The sequence below is a fragment of the Ambystoma mexicanum genome, chromosome 1p, assembly GCF_040938575.1.
Source record: "Ambystoma mexicanum isolate Mex_15411 chromosome 1p, UKY_AmexF1_1, whole genome shotgun sequence".
NCBI classification, from domain to species: domain Eukaryota; kingdom Metazoa; phylum Chordata; class Amphibia; order Caudata; family Ambystomatidae; genus Ambystoma; species Ambystoma mexicanum.
Window position 1 is genome coordinate 832,471,725 of NC_090921.1, and position 16,600 is coordinate 832,488,324.

The window sequence follows — 16,600 nt, forward strand, 5'->3', positions numbered from 1 at the left end:
ATGCCATTAATGTTACAATTATTGCAGTAGCAAACATCTCAAATGTATTCATCACAATTTCAATCACTAATAAAAGAATAATAAGAATGGGCAATTGTCCTTAACAAACCCTTAGAAATCCCTTAGTTTGCATCTTATCTATTTTATAGACACCACTAACTTCTCTGTTTCCGTCTCAGCATGTCAGGTAGTTATTAAAGCTACAGGATACACATGAATTATCAAACAGCGTGCAAAACATTTCCTATAAATATTATTAGGATAATAGATGCGCCATACTGTGTGTGATAGTTAGGCATTTCGGGGTTAATTCACAGAAGCGCTTTATAATCGCATAACCCTATTGGAAAGCGGTCTGTGACTAAGGCCCTTGGTATTCTAGCCTTTCCCACATATTGAAGTAAGATCCATGAGGTTCGCTGCCGCCTCCCAGAGAGCAAATGAAACAGTGCCCGGTGGCCCTGAATGAAGCGAAGCTCTCGGGGGAGGATCTTTAGGGTTATTGCACTTCTATCATTGTATGCTGAGCTGAAAAACACAAAATGGAGCAAATTCTGTTTGTCCCTAAACACAAAGGACAACGCTTTTACAGGGAACTTCCATTCCACAGCGACGTTACCAACGTGTGTGGCAGCAGTTGAATCTTGCTCTGGTGATCCCATACCCTTCAGTCGGGTTACTTGCCTACATTGGGTATCCTTGCAAGCCAGTTGTGGTGAAAAGAGCGTGCTGCCAATTGAAAGGCGCGACGAGTTAAATGGTTTCTCGTCTCTCACGAGTGAAAGCCATAAGCCTGGCCTCCACCTGAGATGCAGCAAGCTGACCTAAATCCCCCTCAGTCAGTAAATAGCTGAAGCAGTCGGTTCCCGCCCCCCCATATGTTTTCCTGGGGTGGACTGGCCTATAGGGAACTCTGGAGATTTCTCGGTAGGCGTCTGCACCCTGGGCCTCTTTTGTGTGGTAACCTATATATTTTCTCATAGGCAAAGGGTGGGGCTTGCTGAAAATGTGTAATATGGGGCCACTTTAAACAGTATTTCCAGGCCTCTTTGGGTTACCAGTCCGCCCCTGATGTTTTCATGTGGGTTATTTTAGGTAGCAGTTCCAGGATAATGGATTGGTAAGGTTAGCCTTGGAACCTGGCCAAATGGGGAGCCAGTTGAAAACAGGTTGCATGATAGATCATCGGTCAAAGTTTGGGGCAGAGCGAGGTAGCACACAGATTTTTTTAATAGAATCATTTTCAGCAATGTATAAATCGCCCGCTTCAGTAATGCCCCATAGTGAGGCTCAATACCCTGCCGTGGTGACGGCTTTGCAATGATAGGCTTTCAGAATTCTTTCCAGCCTCTGGTTTCTCTATAGGATCATAAGCCGCAAAACTCTGCCCATGGCTTGTTTACATTTCATGGTTTGTTTAAAAATGTGACGGCCCCCCCTGTAAATTGTTTGAGAAGAGGATTCCAAGGTAGTCGAATTCCCTTACACAAGGGACTTCTGCATTCTTAGTATACATTTTGGGCATTGAGGCACATCGCCTCTCAGGTGTACAGACCATTACTGCCGATTTACATGCATTGACCTGTCAAGTTTGTTCATAAAAACACTGTATACCATGATTAGAAGCTGCAATGCGCTAGGTGTTCTGGAAATCGGCATTGTATCGTCGACGTACGCAAAGACAGGACAACACTTGTGTATAGGTGCGTTATAAATGCCATATCATATCATAACTGCAGTTACCCACCCTTGGGACATCTATCTTCAGATTGACTAAAGTCCCATATAGCCCATTTATCCACAAACCGAAGAGGAGAGGGGCCAGGACAAAGCCCTTTCGCACACCTGAATTAACTGTGAAGTAATCAGTACAATGTCCTTGGTCACCACTCCTCACACAAGCTCTAGCATTACTATGCAGGTTGATCAGAAGCCTTCCCACTTCTGCAGGACAGGCCAGGGACTTGAGCACATCCACAACTTTGTCTGATTGACTTTGTCAAAGGCCGTGCTCAGGTCCATGACAGCCACGTACACTGCCTCTCACCTTATATAAAGAGAGCCCACCGTAATGATATATTGATTTAAAACTTGTTTTGCTGGATCTGCTTGTCTGCTACTCAGGCTTCCTATCTTGCTAGTAGCAACATCCCCTTTCATGCGTCTCAATTTTTGATGCTACTTCTTTTTACATTTAGCTTTCCTGCAACTGGTGCATATTTTCAACGAGAGGCACTTGGGTGCCAGGTGACTAATGTAAAAAACAAGGAATTACACTAGAGCATTCATGATGTAACTCTGTGTGGATTTGGAGGGGTAGGACCACTGCCATAGCAGGGTACTGTCAAGCTTCAGAAACAAATAATGTATTTCTTAAGTCTGTGTGCATGCCTCTGACTTCAGAAATACATTTTCCGGTTGAGGCGTGGGATGGAGGCACTCCAACTCCACTACGCATGCCAAGACCAGGATGCTTTCCTTGCATCCTGGTTCCTGTCAGTGTGGAGTGCAGGAACTGGAGGCCTGCCTGGGGAGGAGTCCCTCAGGGGGTGACGGATTGGGTAAACTGCAAGTAAAAAATAAATTATCGTTTGCAAGTGCGTGTGTGCATGCCTGCAAGAGAGGGTGTTTATGTTTATGATGTTTGTATGTATTTATGCGTGCAAACAATCGTTTGTTAATTATTATGGAATGTGTGTGTGAATGAGTGAGTGTATGATGTATGGGTGGTTTGGTGCATATGTGAATAAGCGAGTGAATGGTCTGTGTAAATGAGTGACTGAATTCTGTGTGAATCTGTGTGTCAATGTTTGTGCGGCCAGGCTGCTGGCTGAGGAACTGATTTTGGCGGTTGAGGGCAAAATGAGTGCACTACTATGGAATTGTTAATGGGCATCCATCCATGCTAAAGCAAGCATTATATGTGTTATTAAGTGGCTACAGTGACATTTTGGTGCAGCCAGTCTAGCCATTTCTTACTGTGGCATGATATTTTATTATGGGATGCTATGATAATATATTTGATTTTTGAATTGGAGATACCTTACAAAACCAGTTGCATACTGTCTTGTTCAGTTTTTCACATAAAGTGTTCTATATAATGCACAATTTTAACCAATTATTCCAAAGAATTCTCTGGGAGCAGGGTGGGAATTCACTCAAATTCGATTTGGTTGGTTTGGCATTTTTGTGGAAAATGTTTAGACCCGTCCAATTAAAACATTCACCTGGCGCGTGTGGCTGATGGGTGAATGAGTATAAATGAGTGTGTGCAAGGTTGGAGCCCAGGCAAGCGGCATTGGTGCACGGTTGTTTTTTTTTACAAGTTTTACTGACATTTTGGGGCAAAGTCAACTTGATTAATGTTATTTCAAGGAGGAGGGTTTGGAGTGTGGAGTTTGTAGCACAATGGAGCAAAGATACTGGGCATTTTCATTCTGTGGCATGGTATTGTTTACTCACATAAGGGGCAAGGCTAATATGATGTGTCTGCTTACATGAGGATGGGGGGGGGCATTGTTGCAGCCAGCAAGTCAATATTTTCCTACTGTGGCATTGCATGCTTTACTGGTGTTAAGGGCAAAGTTAACAAATAGATGCAGGGGTGGGGAAGCATCTGTGCAGCAGCAATAACATGTTTTATTCCTGTGGCATCAGAGATTGACTTTCAATGACAAGTGTATCAATCACTCTTACTCTATAAAAAACCTAATCTTACCCTATACACATATGGTGATTATCCCCAGTAAGAGGTGTTGTGGTGCCGATCTAAAAATGTTGATAGAAAAGAAGAACCTGATCCTCACCATAATTTGTCAATATTCAACCAAACCATAGTTATCCACTCAATCACAAATTCTAAGTACAAATTGTAAAAAACACAATTTCATAAAATCCCCAAATAATTCAAAAATAAGTGGAAAAGGAGGGCAACTCTATTGTTTATTCTCCCTTCCTCAATATCTCCTAACAACATTTTAGAAATTTGAGAAACAATTATTTCTTAAGAGGTCATTGATGAACAATGCTCTCTGAAAAATCATTTGATTAAGGTATTTCTAAAGCTGTAAGATAACCCTGTTCACAAATACTGTTGACCGGTTTCAGCGACTGCAGGTTCTTGGGTCGCCCTCTTCAGGTCTGGCTCCAGCCCTGGCTGCAGCAATGTTTTTTATTCCTATGAATAGGTTTTCTGATGCTAATGTTTTGCCTCAACATTCATTAGCAGGCATCTTGTTAACATGTTGTTCATTTTTCTTTTTTAGCCTACAGGGAAAAGTAAAGAGAAAACATGATAATGTTTTATATATATATATTTCTCTTGCGTGATGAACCAACAAAACTAAGTGTAGTTCAGAAAAAAACATGTTTCTAATATATGGTAAGAGGAGCAGTAATGCCCTCACCCTGCTCCAGCATTAATTCATTACTTCATTTGCAGGGAATTGAAAGAACCCAAGTACCCCACTGGCCCTTTTTTGGTGATATTTACTGACATTAAGGGCAAAGTCAACAGGAGAATGTTCGTTCATGGGGTACTGCCATATACTGGCACAGCGAGTATGAACATTTATTATGGAGTATCATTATTGTGCATAATATTACTGTCCATGTACAAGGTTGCCTGCAACTTTTGGGTGTCAGGACTCAGGATCCAGGCACAGCCCTCTTGCTTCTACGCTAGGAGAAAGATTAAAGATTTAATTGAAAACGTGCATATTTCACCTAGCGCACTGCGCAGTATGCCCCTGCAGCAGCATGATCACCATGTGCGTTGCGCATGCGTGGTGGGCCAAGCCAGCCGGAGGAAGGCGTGGCCCATGTCTTGCTGCTGAGCCTGGGGGGCACCCTCAGCATGGCTTGCAGGGGGCCCCAACATTTTATGTTTCGCCACTTGGTAGGACCAGACAGGTCTAGGAGGCTGTCCTGAATTTCTCAAGGTAGTCGAGCAGACTGAGGATTGTCCAACCCCTTGTACATCATTGATGTCTACTGGACATTACAGGAGGGCACGGTGTTTGTTTTCAGATGTGTACGGCCCCTAAAGCTACTTTTGGAACAACCATTTGTTTTTCTACACTAGACACTCACACGCGGTTAGACTCTGCATGACACACATGGCTCGATTCATGGAATATTTGCCCGGTGATAAGTGACTTTGCACTGTTGAAAAGTGACTTTGCGCTGCTGAAAAGTGACTTTGCACTGCTGACACAACCCCTGATTCACGGAACCGTGCAAAGTGTATTTTTGCAGTGCAAAGTCCGGTCAAAGTCAGTGCATAGTCATTTTTGCAGCACAAAATGACTTCGCCCGTACTTTGTACAGCAAAAATACACTTTGCACAGTTCCATGACTCAGAGTTTTTTTGTCGGCATTGCAAAGTCACTTTTCAGCAGTGCCAAGTCACTTTGAACCCATGAATCGGGCCCAGAGTGTTTTCTTAACGTGCCCGTTTCTGCACCACACGCAAGATTTCACTACCAGGCAGGTCACTGTCTAAGTTATACTATATGATACACAATGATTAACGATACTCACAGTGCAGGACGGGTGAGTGGGTGGGGCATGGCTTAAGACTTGAGGGCAAACCACAGCCTCTGCAAGCTCGCCTTCCCTTCCCATTCATAAAAACAAATGCGCTCTCGAGAGGAAGCAAGAAACAACGCTTCCACACTGCATTCTTTTTATACACCAAGTAAGTCCCGGGCCTCATCTGTTTTTCTCTTCAGAGACCGATCATATAAGCACCACTTGAGTTTGGAAATGATTCACCTGTCATCCTATTGCCTATTTTTCAAGCACCTTGGCGCCGTTCACTTTTTGATTTGCGCTTTTTAAAAAAAATATCTCTATTTATATTGCGCCAAAGCCCGCAGGCATCAGGGCGCAGGGAAACATAAACAGGCAGACAAGGAAACTGACTTGGAGAGAGACACGAACAAAAAGAGTTTGGAACCAGCACTTGTGGATGCAGTGCTTGTTCCAACAGCCAAGTCTTCAGATGTTTCTTGAACGCCAGGTGGCAGTTCTCCAGGCGTAATGCATTCCATGCTAGAGCCGCAGGGATGTCCAACGAGCACCCACATCCTTCAGAGTTTCTTGCACGTGGTACAAGGTGTCCTTGGGTGCCCGATCAAAGATACCGGGAGGGTATGTGGGGTAGTATACATTTCTTGAGATAACTGAGAGCATTCCCATGTGTGCATCAGTGGGCAAAGGAGAGAGCCTTGAAACTTGCTCTAGCTGACACTGAATCACACTGTAAACATTTCCTGCTTCATTTGATATGTGTATAACCTGTGCCATATTTCTCTGTGATCCAAAAGTATCACTTAAAACATTTTTTTTAAAACTCTGCTCAAAAACAATCTCTGCCCCAAATTCACTCTTTGGCTAATCAAGCCTGCCCCTGACCACACCATAAGCATGAGCATTTTTAACATTTGGCAAAAAAAGGCACCATTTCTGACTAACTTGAGTGATGTCAAAGTTCTTTTCTGCTGTCGCGCTATGTCACCTGTTCCCATTTCTTTGTTTGCTTCCAGGGCTCTGCAGTCCTTTTAACATTGATGTGAAGAGACCCCAAGTTTTCCATGGACCTGAAGACACCCAGTTTGGCTACAAAGTCCTGCAGCACGAGGCACAAGGGCAGAAATGGTAGGAGGACGTTATGTCCAGGGAGTATGATTGCATTGGGGGGATGCTTTGCTCAATAAAAAATGTAATTATTAGAACTAAACCCCATACTCTTTTTTCAGTCCAACATCGTGCACTGTTAGGGGAGTGTTGCTAAAGTCTACCTGAAGGTGAGACTTTATAAAACTATCCCTTCGTGTATATACCCCAACTCCTAGTAAAGGTTTGTACTACTCAAAGGTTTGGTAGAATGGCAGAGCAGCCAGGGTTATCTTATGTGGAGGATGTAGGTAAGTACAAGGAGCCCAATCAATATGACAGCACAAAGAAACTCTTACACACCTGACGTTATAGGAGAAGATACATTCATTTTCTATGCACAAAGCAAGGGAAGTAAATATTATTTTAGACTAAACAACACAAATAGAAAACAATAGCAACACTTTTTCAGGTGACTGCCTCAATAGTAGTGGCTCGCTCCCGCAATTGTTACAGAGAAATGACAGTAATGACAGTCCCACTCTAGCTAGTAGTGGCTTACACCAGCAATTGTTACAGTTCCGTTCATTTGAAAAGTCATTCGAACCAAGGTATGTCAGAAGGAAAAAGGGTTATTCAGCCCTGGCAACAGCAATATACTACTCAGTGATACTCTTCAAGGTTACTAGCACTTTAGCAGTCCAACCCCTGACTTAGTAAAGAATTCTCCAAGTCAGCAAAAGTCATGTACAGCAGAAAAGGCAGAGGTTCCACAGGATACTTAGTTACTTTCAGGTAGAATGCTGTAGTGGTACAAAAAGTTAGTAGGAACCTTGGAAAGGACTCCCTATGGGTGCACAAGCTGTTAGGCCTGGCCAAAGGATATGGGTGAACACCCAAGCACCTAATATCACACTCCAGTCACACTGGAGCGACTATTTGGCTTGAGGTAAGTGCTACCTTGAGCCCCACAGTACCTTAGGGGATTTGATGAAAATGCAGCTGGATTCTTTCTGGTGCAACACCGACAGACTCGGCCCCCTGTTTCCTCGGTCTGGTGACGAAAGGAGGGACTCTGGAAGGGATGTTGCAGCAGCAGTCATTAGAAAGGACCCTCGGCAAGGACTTCTTTAATCTCCGTCGGCCTGCGGTTTTGGCACTTTTTTATCAGCTCCAACAGGAAACGGTAACTGCCTGGTCGATATGCCGCCATTCTGCAATACTCCACTCTGGTGAGGAGACTATGAGGAGGGGGATCTTGCCTCTGGAGGTCCAACTGGAGCTCATCAAAGTTCTGGGAGGATTTGTGCACTGGAAGGTGATGCACTGCAATTGGATTGGAGGTCTCCTGGTATTCGCGGTATGCTGCCCAGGAAGGTCACAGCACGTCGGGGGATGTCCCGTTCTGCAGTTCGTATTATGGCTAGTTGGTCCCACCAGCCAAAGGGGAGGAGTCATCCTCTTTGCAGCTCCTCTGTTGATAACAAAACGGGGTCAGGACAGCAGTGGTCTCTTCACGGTTACTTGAAGTACCTGCCGGCATCTCTGGTCATCATCTGCTTCGGATCTTCTGCCTCAGGAACCTCACCTATTATAAGGATTTCCAATTCACTCGTCTGCAAACTCTCCCTGCAGTTTACAGAAAGGGGTGGGTGGCTGTCCAATTAGGACAGCCAGCCCCCCAGTGGGAACTGGTTCCATTCTGGCACATCAGCAGACAAAAGACACGGGAGTGTCAAACTCTCCCCTGCTTCCTGTCCTGACAGACACCGGAGCCTAGGTGGGCACACAAAGTGTTCCTGCCAAAGCCAAAACTCCCATTCAGACCTTCCCCTTCAAGAATGGTGGAAAAAGGGCTAACAAAGGACAACCGCACAAGAAATGGTGAAAAAAGAAAGGAGTCACCATGTTAGAACATAGATGATCCTTTTTGTGCTGGGAATACAGCATGCAGTGAAAAATAGCACAACAGTTGGTAGAACACGTCCACTGCCACCTGCCACTGTAACCAAAAAGTTACAGGAGCAGAGAGAAGGGGGATACTAGGAATCCCCTTAGCAATGCACATAAATTGGGGTGTGCTAATCTCTCATAAATTAAAGTTTTAGGAAGGATACAAAGTAGCCCTTGTTCCTTACAAACAGTATAAAAAGGAGAACCCAAAGGGCCCTCAGCAACACTGCACATTGGCTGCTGTGTGCTGCAAAAGTCTAACACTGATGCCTTTAAGAGATATGGAGGAAAGCAAGACTCCATAGAATAAGGTAAAACATAAAGACCAGCGTTCCCATGGTTAGAGCAAATAAGAATGAATGGGTGGAAAAAGGCTCCGCTCATTCAGGAGAACAAGAAAAAGGTCCAGAAGTCCAGCAAAAAGTGCTGGGGGTCTCACTAGGAGAGGGGATTCGGCATAAAACAGATACATCTCCCTAACACACACTTGCTCTATTTAGCAATGTCACTTATGGAGAATCCACCATGCAGCATCCAAAAAGAACTATCATTGACAAAGACAATAGTTTTGTATTTTGTATAGGCCTTTTTCAAGGAACAACCATAAAATAACTTTACAAAAGTGGGTTTTTAAATCATGTTTCATGCAGGAGTGCAACCTCTAGTGCAGCCCTGCTTTGTCTTGCTTTCAAAACAAACGCGTTGCCCTGAGCTATCCTCTCGACCCTCATTTGTTCTTCACACATCATGTGCTGCTGTCGCCAAAATGGCAGGTTCACACGCCACTGAAGGCCAGGTAAAGACCTCATATTGTTCAGGTATTGTTACGCTGAGGTGGGAAGTCAAACAAATACCTTCACAAGTGCAGCACTGCACCCCCCTTTATTGGCGCAACTTGTTCTGCCCCAGGCTCGGGGGCAATAACGACACATCACACCGTGCTACGCGGCACACTATTTAGCAAGCGTGAGTAATTTAATAGATACGGCGCAGAATGTCTGGGAACAGTCTTTGCTCCCGCAGACCTCAGAAGCCCTTTACCATCTGCATACAATAGGAGACTGTGACACCAGTTAGATGTACTCATGCACAGATATCATATGTACACAATTATCTTAGGTATTTATTTTAAATTGTTACTTGCAGCCATACGCAAGTAAGTATCTAGGCGCTAGTTTCATTGAATTATGGAAGTGCAGGTTATTTATAACACTCTCACTTTTCTCAATCGTGGATCTGGGAATCGAACCTGTGTCTGCTCAGAATGGTCCTGCTTCCAAGACCCACGCCTTGCTACAGAGCCATCCTCCCGTCACACATGTTCATCTGTAAATGAAAACTCCAGCTTCATTTTTGCAATTCATTGAATCATTTTTGATGAACATAACATTATTTGTCTCAATCTTAGGAGTGGTTTACCCCAAAGCACCCTTGATTTATAACCCTGGGCCTGCAAGGTGTAGCTGTGATGGGATGGTCTCTTGTGTTTTTACTGCCCATTTTTTCAATTCACTTTTTTTATCTTTTAAATTTAGTGTATCCGCAACATGCTTGGAGAACCCCCTGCAACATCTCATTAATCAGCACCCCGCCCCAATTAGACCATTATTCTATTTATAGATTTTACCTGAATTTGCTTGCAATGATTTTTCCGCGCTGAAAAGTGGGTGCTCTGAAAGGACGGGGTGCCAGTGTGGTAGTTATCGCATGCTTGCCCGTTTGAGAAGGGACTGGGGAAAATGTACAACATTTGTGTTTTTGGTGTCGTTTATAAATGTAAGGACAGGACAATGTCATTTAGCAAGCTGTATTTCCGTTTGGGAACTTGATTGGGAAATATTAACATGTTGCCCTACCACAATGAGGCATATCTGTGTGGAGACGGTAGCCACCCAATGCTGGCCGCCTGGAATTATGTTGGTTACAGATGTAGTACTTCTGTTTTAGTCTCAATTTCAGTTGTATATAGCAGCGTGTGGGCTCCATACAAAGAGCTCTCAGGTTTCCGATGGGCATGCGCGAGAAGGCCATCCAGTCCTGTTTTTGCCTGGAATTCCAAACTTGTAGTTCACCTAAATCGCAAACGGGAAGGAAAAACTACAAGTTCCAGAATCCAAAAAGAAAAAACAGGACTGGATTGCCTTCCGGGACATATCCACTGGAAACCTGAGAGCTGCGTGTACAAGTGCAGTCTAGACTGTAAATGGGATGTTGGGGGTTTGGCGTCTGCCATATTATTTACTTGTGGATTTCTAGGCACGGGTTTGCTGCAGTGAGAAATTCAGTGATTGCAGGGTCTGTGACACTTCTGAAAAGCCCATCAATGTATAGGAGTTCATAACATATCAGGGGTTGACCAGGGAAGTACTATTTTAGATGAAAGACCGGTATTTTCTCCCGGGCGCATCCATCTCTTGAAATAAAAAGTACTGAGATGCTGGAGCCATGGCGTGTCTGACTCGTGAGCTCAAAAGCTCCTGGATTTTAGCCCAATGGCGTGTCGGTATCATGAACTCAAAAAGCTCTTAGATGCTGTGCTCCATATATGTCCATCTCATGATCTTCAAAAAGGTCTGAAAGGCTGGAGCTATGGGGCCCGTCGCATGAATTCAAAAAGCTCTACGATGCTGGTGTTGTTGGGTGTTTGTGCTAAGTGGGTTTTCAGCTTGGCACTCTCCAGATATTTAGGCTTGCAACTCCCATGAACCCTCATCATTGACTATGCTGGCTTGGGCACATGGGAGCTGTAGGCCAAAGCATCTGGAGTGTGACAGCTTTCTACATCACTCCCGTGAATTCAAAAAGCTATGTGATGCTCGAGTAATAGAGTGACAGTCTCGTTGCGGTGGTGCTATATGGCCTGTCCGTCTCATAAATTCAAAAGGCTCTGCTACGATAGGGTGCCAGTCCCGTTGAATAACAATAAATACTGCTACTCTGGTGTTATGCTCCAGGAATGTTAATCTCAAGAATTCAAAAATCACTATGTCACTGGTCGGTGCCCAAATTGGGTAAGTCTTTGATTATTTATTTATGGAATTTGTTTTCTAGAAGCTTTTTGGGCAAGACAGAGTGTATACGTGTACTTTGTTGAGCCATCATTCTCAATGAAAGTTTATGAACAATCTGGTTGCAGGGATTGTATGAGCATTTTATGTGGATGTGGTATTTATAGTAGCTTCTGTTATGCAACGCATACAGGGGAGTGTGGGCAGTTTCTGCCAATCCCCATCCCCTGATGTGAGGGGGCAGAGACAGAGTTGACTGGGTTGGTCTGGCCTGTACCTGACGCACCTTCTAGAGGATGGGCAGAGTGGGGTTGCCTGGGCTGGTCACCCCCTCCGAGATGCAGTACTATATGTTACCTTTGGCGGATGCCAGAACCACAAACAATGCAGCAGGACTACAGGTTTCCCCTGACCAAGACAGATCACAGAGCGAAGTTAAATACTAAGCATGGGCACTTGGCAGAACCAATTTACGCACATACCACGGAAGAAGGAAGATTTCCGGCCTTTAACAGAGGGATAGGCAAGAACGCTGCAACCGTTCGACCCGGGACACAGATAACCGCCGAATAGTTCAGACTGCAAACACACACATGGAGAATTCAAAGATGGCGCAGATGGCGTGACGTTTATTTTAAGTCATGGAGCTGGCAATTAAGGGTAAAAACTCCTGTATGAAAGGAATTATAATGATGGTATTAAGTCCCAGTTAAAGAACCAATCAGATGATCTCAGACCAATTCCTGGCCAGTTTACAGAGAAACCCACTGCCCAAGCCATATAAAAGGGGGCTGGGGCCATTGAGGGGTGAAATCTGAGAGGAAGCAGACGTGATACTGACTGGTCCCTGGAGAAATAGGCCGACTGCTAACTGGACCAAGGTAGCCTACCTCCTGTCAGCTATGTAGCAGAAGCTCTGTCAGCTATAAGGCAGAGAGCAACCTACAAGGAGCAGTGAAGAAAGCTGAACCCAGAGCCGATGTATGCCACACAACCCTGCAAGAAGGAGGAAGGCCTGAGGACTGGGTCATTCTAAGCGAATCCAGAGAGAAGAGAGCCTAAGAAAAAGAGTGCCCTAGCGGGGGAGTGGTAATATAGTCTGCCTGACAAATACCCATATTGAGGGGGGAGAATCCCTCTTTAAATCTAGAGAAGATGAATCTAAAGTGCCAGAGTAAAGAGAGGCACTAACCCAAAACCCAAGTCGGGGGACAGAACCAGTACCCTGGCCTAGGAGAAGTGGCGTTGAGAAGAAATGAATAGACCGTGGAAAAGTCTGCAAAGCCAGAATAGCCGAGAATGGAGTGTTGAGAAGAAACTGAGAGACCTTGCTAGAAGGCTAAAAAAGTCGAGAAGAGTCAAATGGCCATGGAGAGGTCTGAATGGTGAGTGCTTCTTGAAGAGGATTGCACAGAGAAGCATCTTTTGCATTTTGTTTGCAGACTTGGCCAAAACAATGATATATCAGGTTTGTGAAACCTTTGTTGGCCAAGATTTGAGAACATTTAGTTTTGGAGCACAGGCTAAACTAGGTGGCAAGAGTACTTGGCCTTGTATGTTGGCCACCACCTTTCAGGATTGTTGGATAGAATAGGGCCTCCCTCGATAGGCACAGACTTGCTAAAATGATGGTTCCCACGTTTCTGTTTATTGGCATCAGTATAACAAGGTGCAATAAAGATGCTGAAAAACCACTCAATACATTGCACCATCCTTGATTATTATCCCTTATTATTTCTAGATTATTCTTTAGCTCCCTTGGGCACTGTTCCAACCAAAACCTTCATTTATCAGTACTTAATAAGAAATACCATCAGCAGAAATGTGTTCTCCCTTTTGTCATTGGCCAACCTTCCTACAAGTGGTGTCAAAAGCAGGATGAGGAGCTTTGATACAATGTTCCCAAACCAGCACCACAACTCAGACAGACTCTTGAGAATCCGCCGAACTTTCTTCTGTCGGGTTGTTTCAGAAACCAAAGGTGGGTCAGTTGAACTATCGAGTAAGACAACCAGATATGAGACATAAAGTCCAAGTTTACCATATAAACCTTTTAAAGGAGTGGAACGAGTCCGATATCACTGCTAACACCATGACAACTCTTTTGACCTCTGAGATTACCACCCAGTGTCATCCTGAAAACTCTACGTCAACATGAAAAACAAGACCTCCAGGAGTTGGAGAAATTCCCCTATGATGCTTCTCCAAATTTGTAGCGAATCGATGGGCTTTTGCATCACACTTGGTCAAGAGTTCCACCTGAAACCCTATAGAAGACCTGAGTCTTGTTGGGAGACTGTCAAGGAAGAGGTCTAGAAAGTGTTTCAGCTCTGTGTTATTGAGCCATCCATCAGCCAATGGTCATCACCAATATTTCTCATCAGAATACCATAAGAAACCTGGTGTCTCTATATAGATTTTTGAAGGGTGAATACAATCTTCATCTCCAATGCCTATCTGATGCTCCACATTGATGAGTTAATTGAGACACTAGGGGCTGTGAAGTTCATATCCACAATAGACCTGACCAAAGTATATTGGTAGGTCCGGTTACACCCCTCAGATCAAGAAAATATAGTATTTTCTGCCCAAGATGGATTGTTCCAAAGGCATAATGAACCTGATTTTGATACTGTATCGCTCCTTCTCCAAAACCTATCTGGGTGACCTCATTGTAAGTGGTAATTCCTGTATAGACCATATGCACGATTTATGTGTCATCATGGGTCTCACAGCAAATACAGCAAAATGCCATCTGGTCCAAAATGCAGTACCGTATCGGGGGTTCTTCATGGGGAATCTATTAGCCCAACCCCAAGTGAAAAAGGTGGAAGACAACTGAGGGAGTCCCATCCACACCACCAAAAAGGGCCTTAAGAGTTGTGTAGGCCTACTTGGTATTATTAGAGGTTCATCCCTGCATTTCCTTCTGTAGCCACCCCTTTAACAGAAAGGTTAAAGAACCAAAAACACACAAGGCCGATATGGGGAGAAAAAGAAAGAGAAGACATTGAGGTTTTAAAAGATTGTCTCTGCCGTCCACGTTTATTGTGCATTGTGAATGCCTAACTTCGCCAATCGATTCATACTATAAACGGATATATCTGAGGTTAGGAGTGGTGTTATCCCAGGATTATGATGACAAAGAACAACCCATATTAAATATCAGTCACAAGCCCATTCCAAGAGAGACAAATTATACAACAATCCAACTTTGAAGCCTTACCCTCATATGGGACATGGAAAACCTATGTTACTATTTGGAAGGGAATAAATGCACCCTCATCACAGACAGTGCATGGCTGGTATGGCTGGCTCACCACATACACAAATGCAAGAGTGATGCACTGGTGGCTCGCTCTTCAGCCACATACCTTTGCGGTAGGATATCGGTGGGAATGACCAACCAAAGTAACGTAAGTTACTTATATCTCCCTTTTTCGAGCTCTTCGCTCATCCACCTCCAACTCCCTCAGGGTCAGTCGCTTCTCCAACCAACAAGTTGGTGGTGGATCTCTTTCTTCAGCTGGGCCCTCCCTCTGGAACAGCCTCCCTGAAACTTGAAGAGAATCATCTGCGGTTCCAGAAGCACCTCAAAACCTTTTTCTTTGCCTTTACTTTTTCTCCCCCTTTCCCCTGCTGACCTCCTGGTTGAAACCGCAACTGCACTGGTTTAGTTTAGTTTAGTTTATTTATTTATACCGTGCCACGCGCCGAACCCTGAGGTAACTGGGCGCTGGAGACTTAGAGCATGTTACAACACATCATAGACATACAAAGTTTAAGAGTAAGTGCACATGACCCGGTTGCACTTTATGAATCACACGCATGCTTTTATGCATTTATGGATTTGTGACTCTAGACTCATGTAAACTTGGCTCTAATGCTGGTTCCCAACGTGGCCATATTATGCGACTGAGGGCAAATCTCTTTTCTTGGTGCACCCTAGTTCCTTTATCGTACAAAATTGGGACTACTTGATAGCAGGCTAAATGCCATTATATAGTGGGTTACTGCAACTTCATAGGTGAAGCAACACGAAAATGCTTACATCTGGCCACCAGCCAAACTCTAAATCACCTCTTTGCTAAACACTGTTAAGTTGTTATTTGACTAAAATATGCTGTTTCAATGGTATTACCCAGATTGGTCGTTTTGAATTGACCAAAAAAAAAAGAAATAGAAAAGCGCACCCTGCAGCGTCTGATCCTACCCGTGTAGGAGGGATGGATCTGACGCCGCAGGGTCAGTAAAGGCCCGGACGGTGGAAAGGTAAGTAGGGTGTGGGTGTTGTTTTTTAAACAGGGCGACTTTGGCTGCTGCAGAATTGGCTTTGTGGCCTAATTGACCACGATCAATTCGAATACGCCCGTCTCAATGGGACTCTGGTGCAAGCGCAGCACTTGACGCACTTAAGTCTGCCCGCGACGCGCATTAAGCAGCATTTACTAGTTACACATAATAAAAAGCATGTCAGCCTTGCCAGCATTTTGCATGAAGATAAACCAGGCACTGAGTGCACTATGTGATAGAAATACAGTAAAATGAAAACTAAAATGAGAGACATGTCATCAGTTCTAGTGACAACAAGGCCCAGCAGGAGCTTCAATGCTAAATGCTAGGGTCTTAGTTCGTACTCATGCACTGAGCCCATTTCAAATATGCACCATATACTAGTGAGTAATTTCTCTGTCCTTTAAAAGTGCACGAGTGTTCCCAAACTGGAAATGTTGTTTTTGTTTTGGGCCATCAAGGAAGGCCTTTAGTTGTGCCATATGTAGCAACAGAACACCAAGTGCAATGTAGATGTAACTGTCCATTTTGTAAGCAGTAAAACTGACATTAAGCTCATGTATAAGCACTCCAGAAATTGTCACATATCAATGAAACAGAAGCAGAAGGCGGTATCCAGATATGCCCAGGATCACACGTTGTAACCAAGAGCAAACGCTGGAAATGGAACCTTAGTATGTGCGTTTAACGTGTTATATGCTGCAAGAATGCAGAATCAGCTGCTTAAT

At 44.2% G+C, this 16,600-nt stretch overlaps 1 protein-coding gene across 1 annotated transcript in view; it reads left to right on the forward strand.

Annotated features, from left to right (window-relative positions):
• Window positions 1–16,600, forward strand: part of ITGA10 (integrin subunit alpha 10) — a 610,846-nt gene that overhangs the window by 144,408 nt on the left and 449,838 nt on the right. The window contains exon 2 of the mRNA XM_069652761.1: window positions 6,549–6,660. Within this exon, the coding sequence (XP_069508862.1) occupies window positions 6,549–6,660 (112 nt within the window). The remainder of the gene's footprint in view (window positions 1–6,548; window positions 6,661–16,600) is intronic.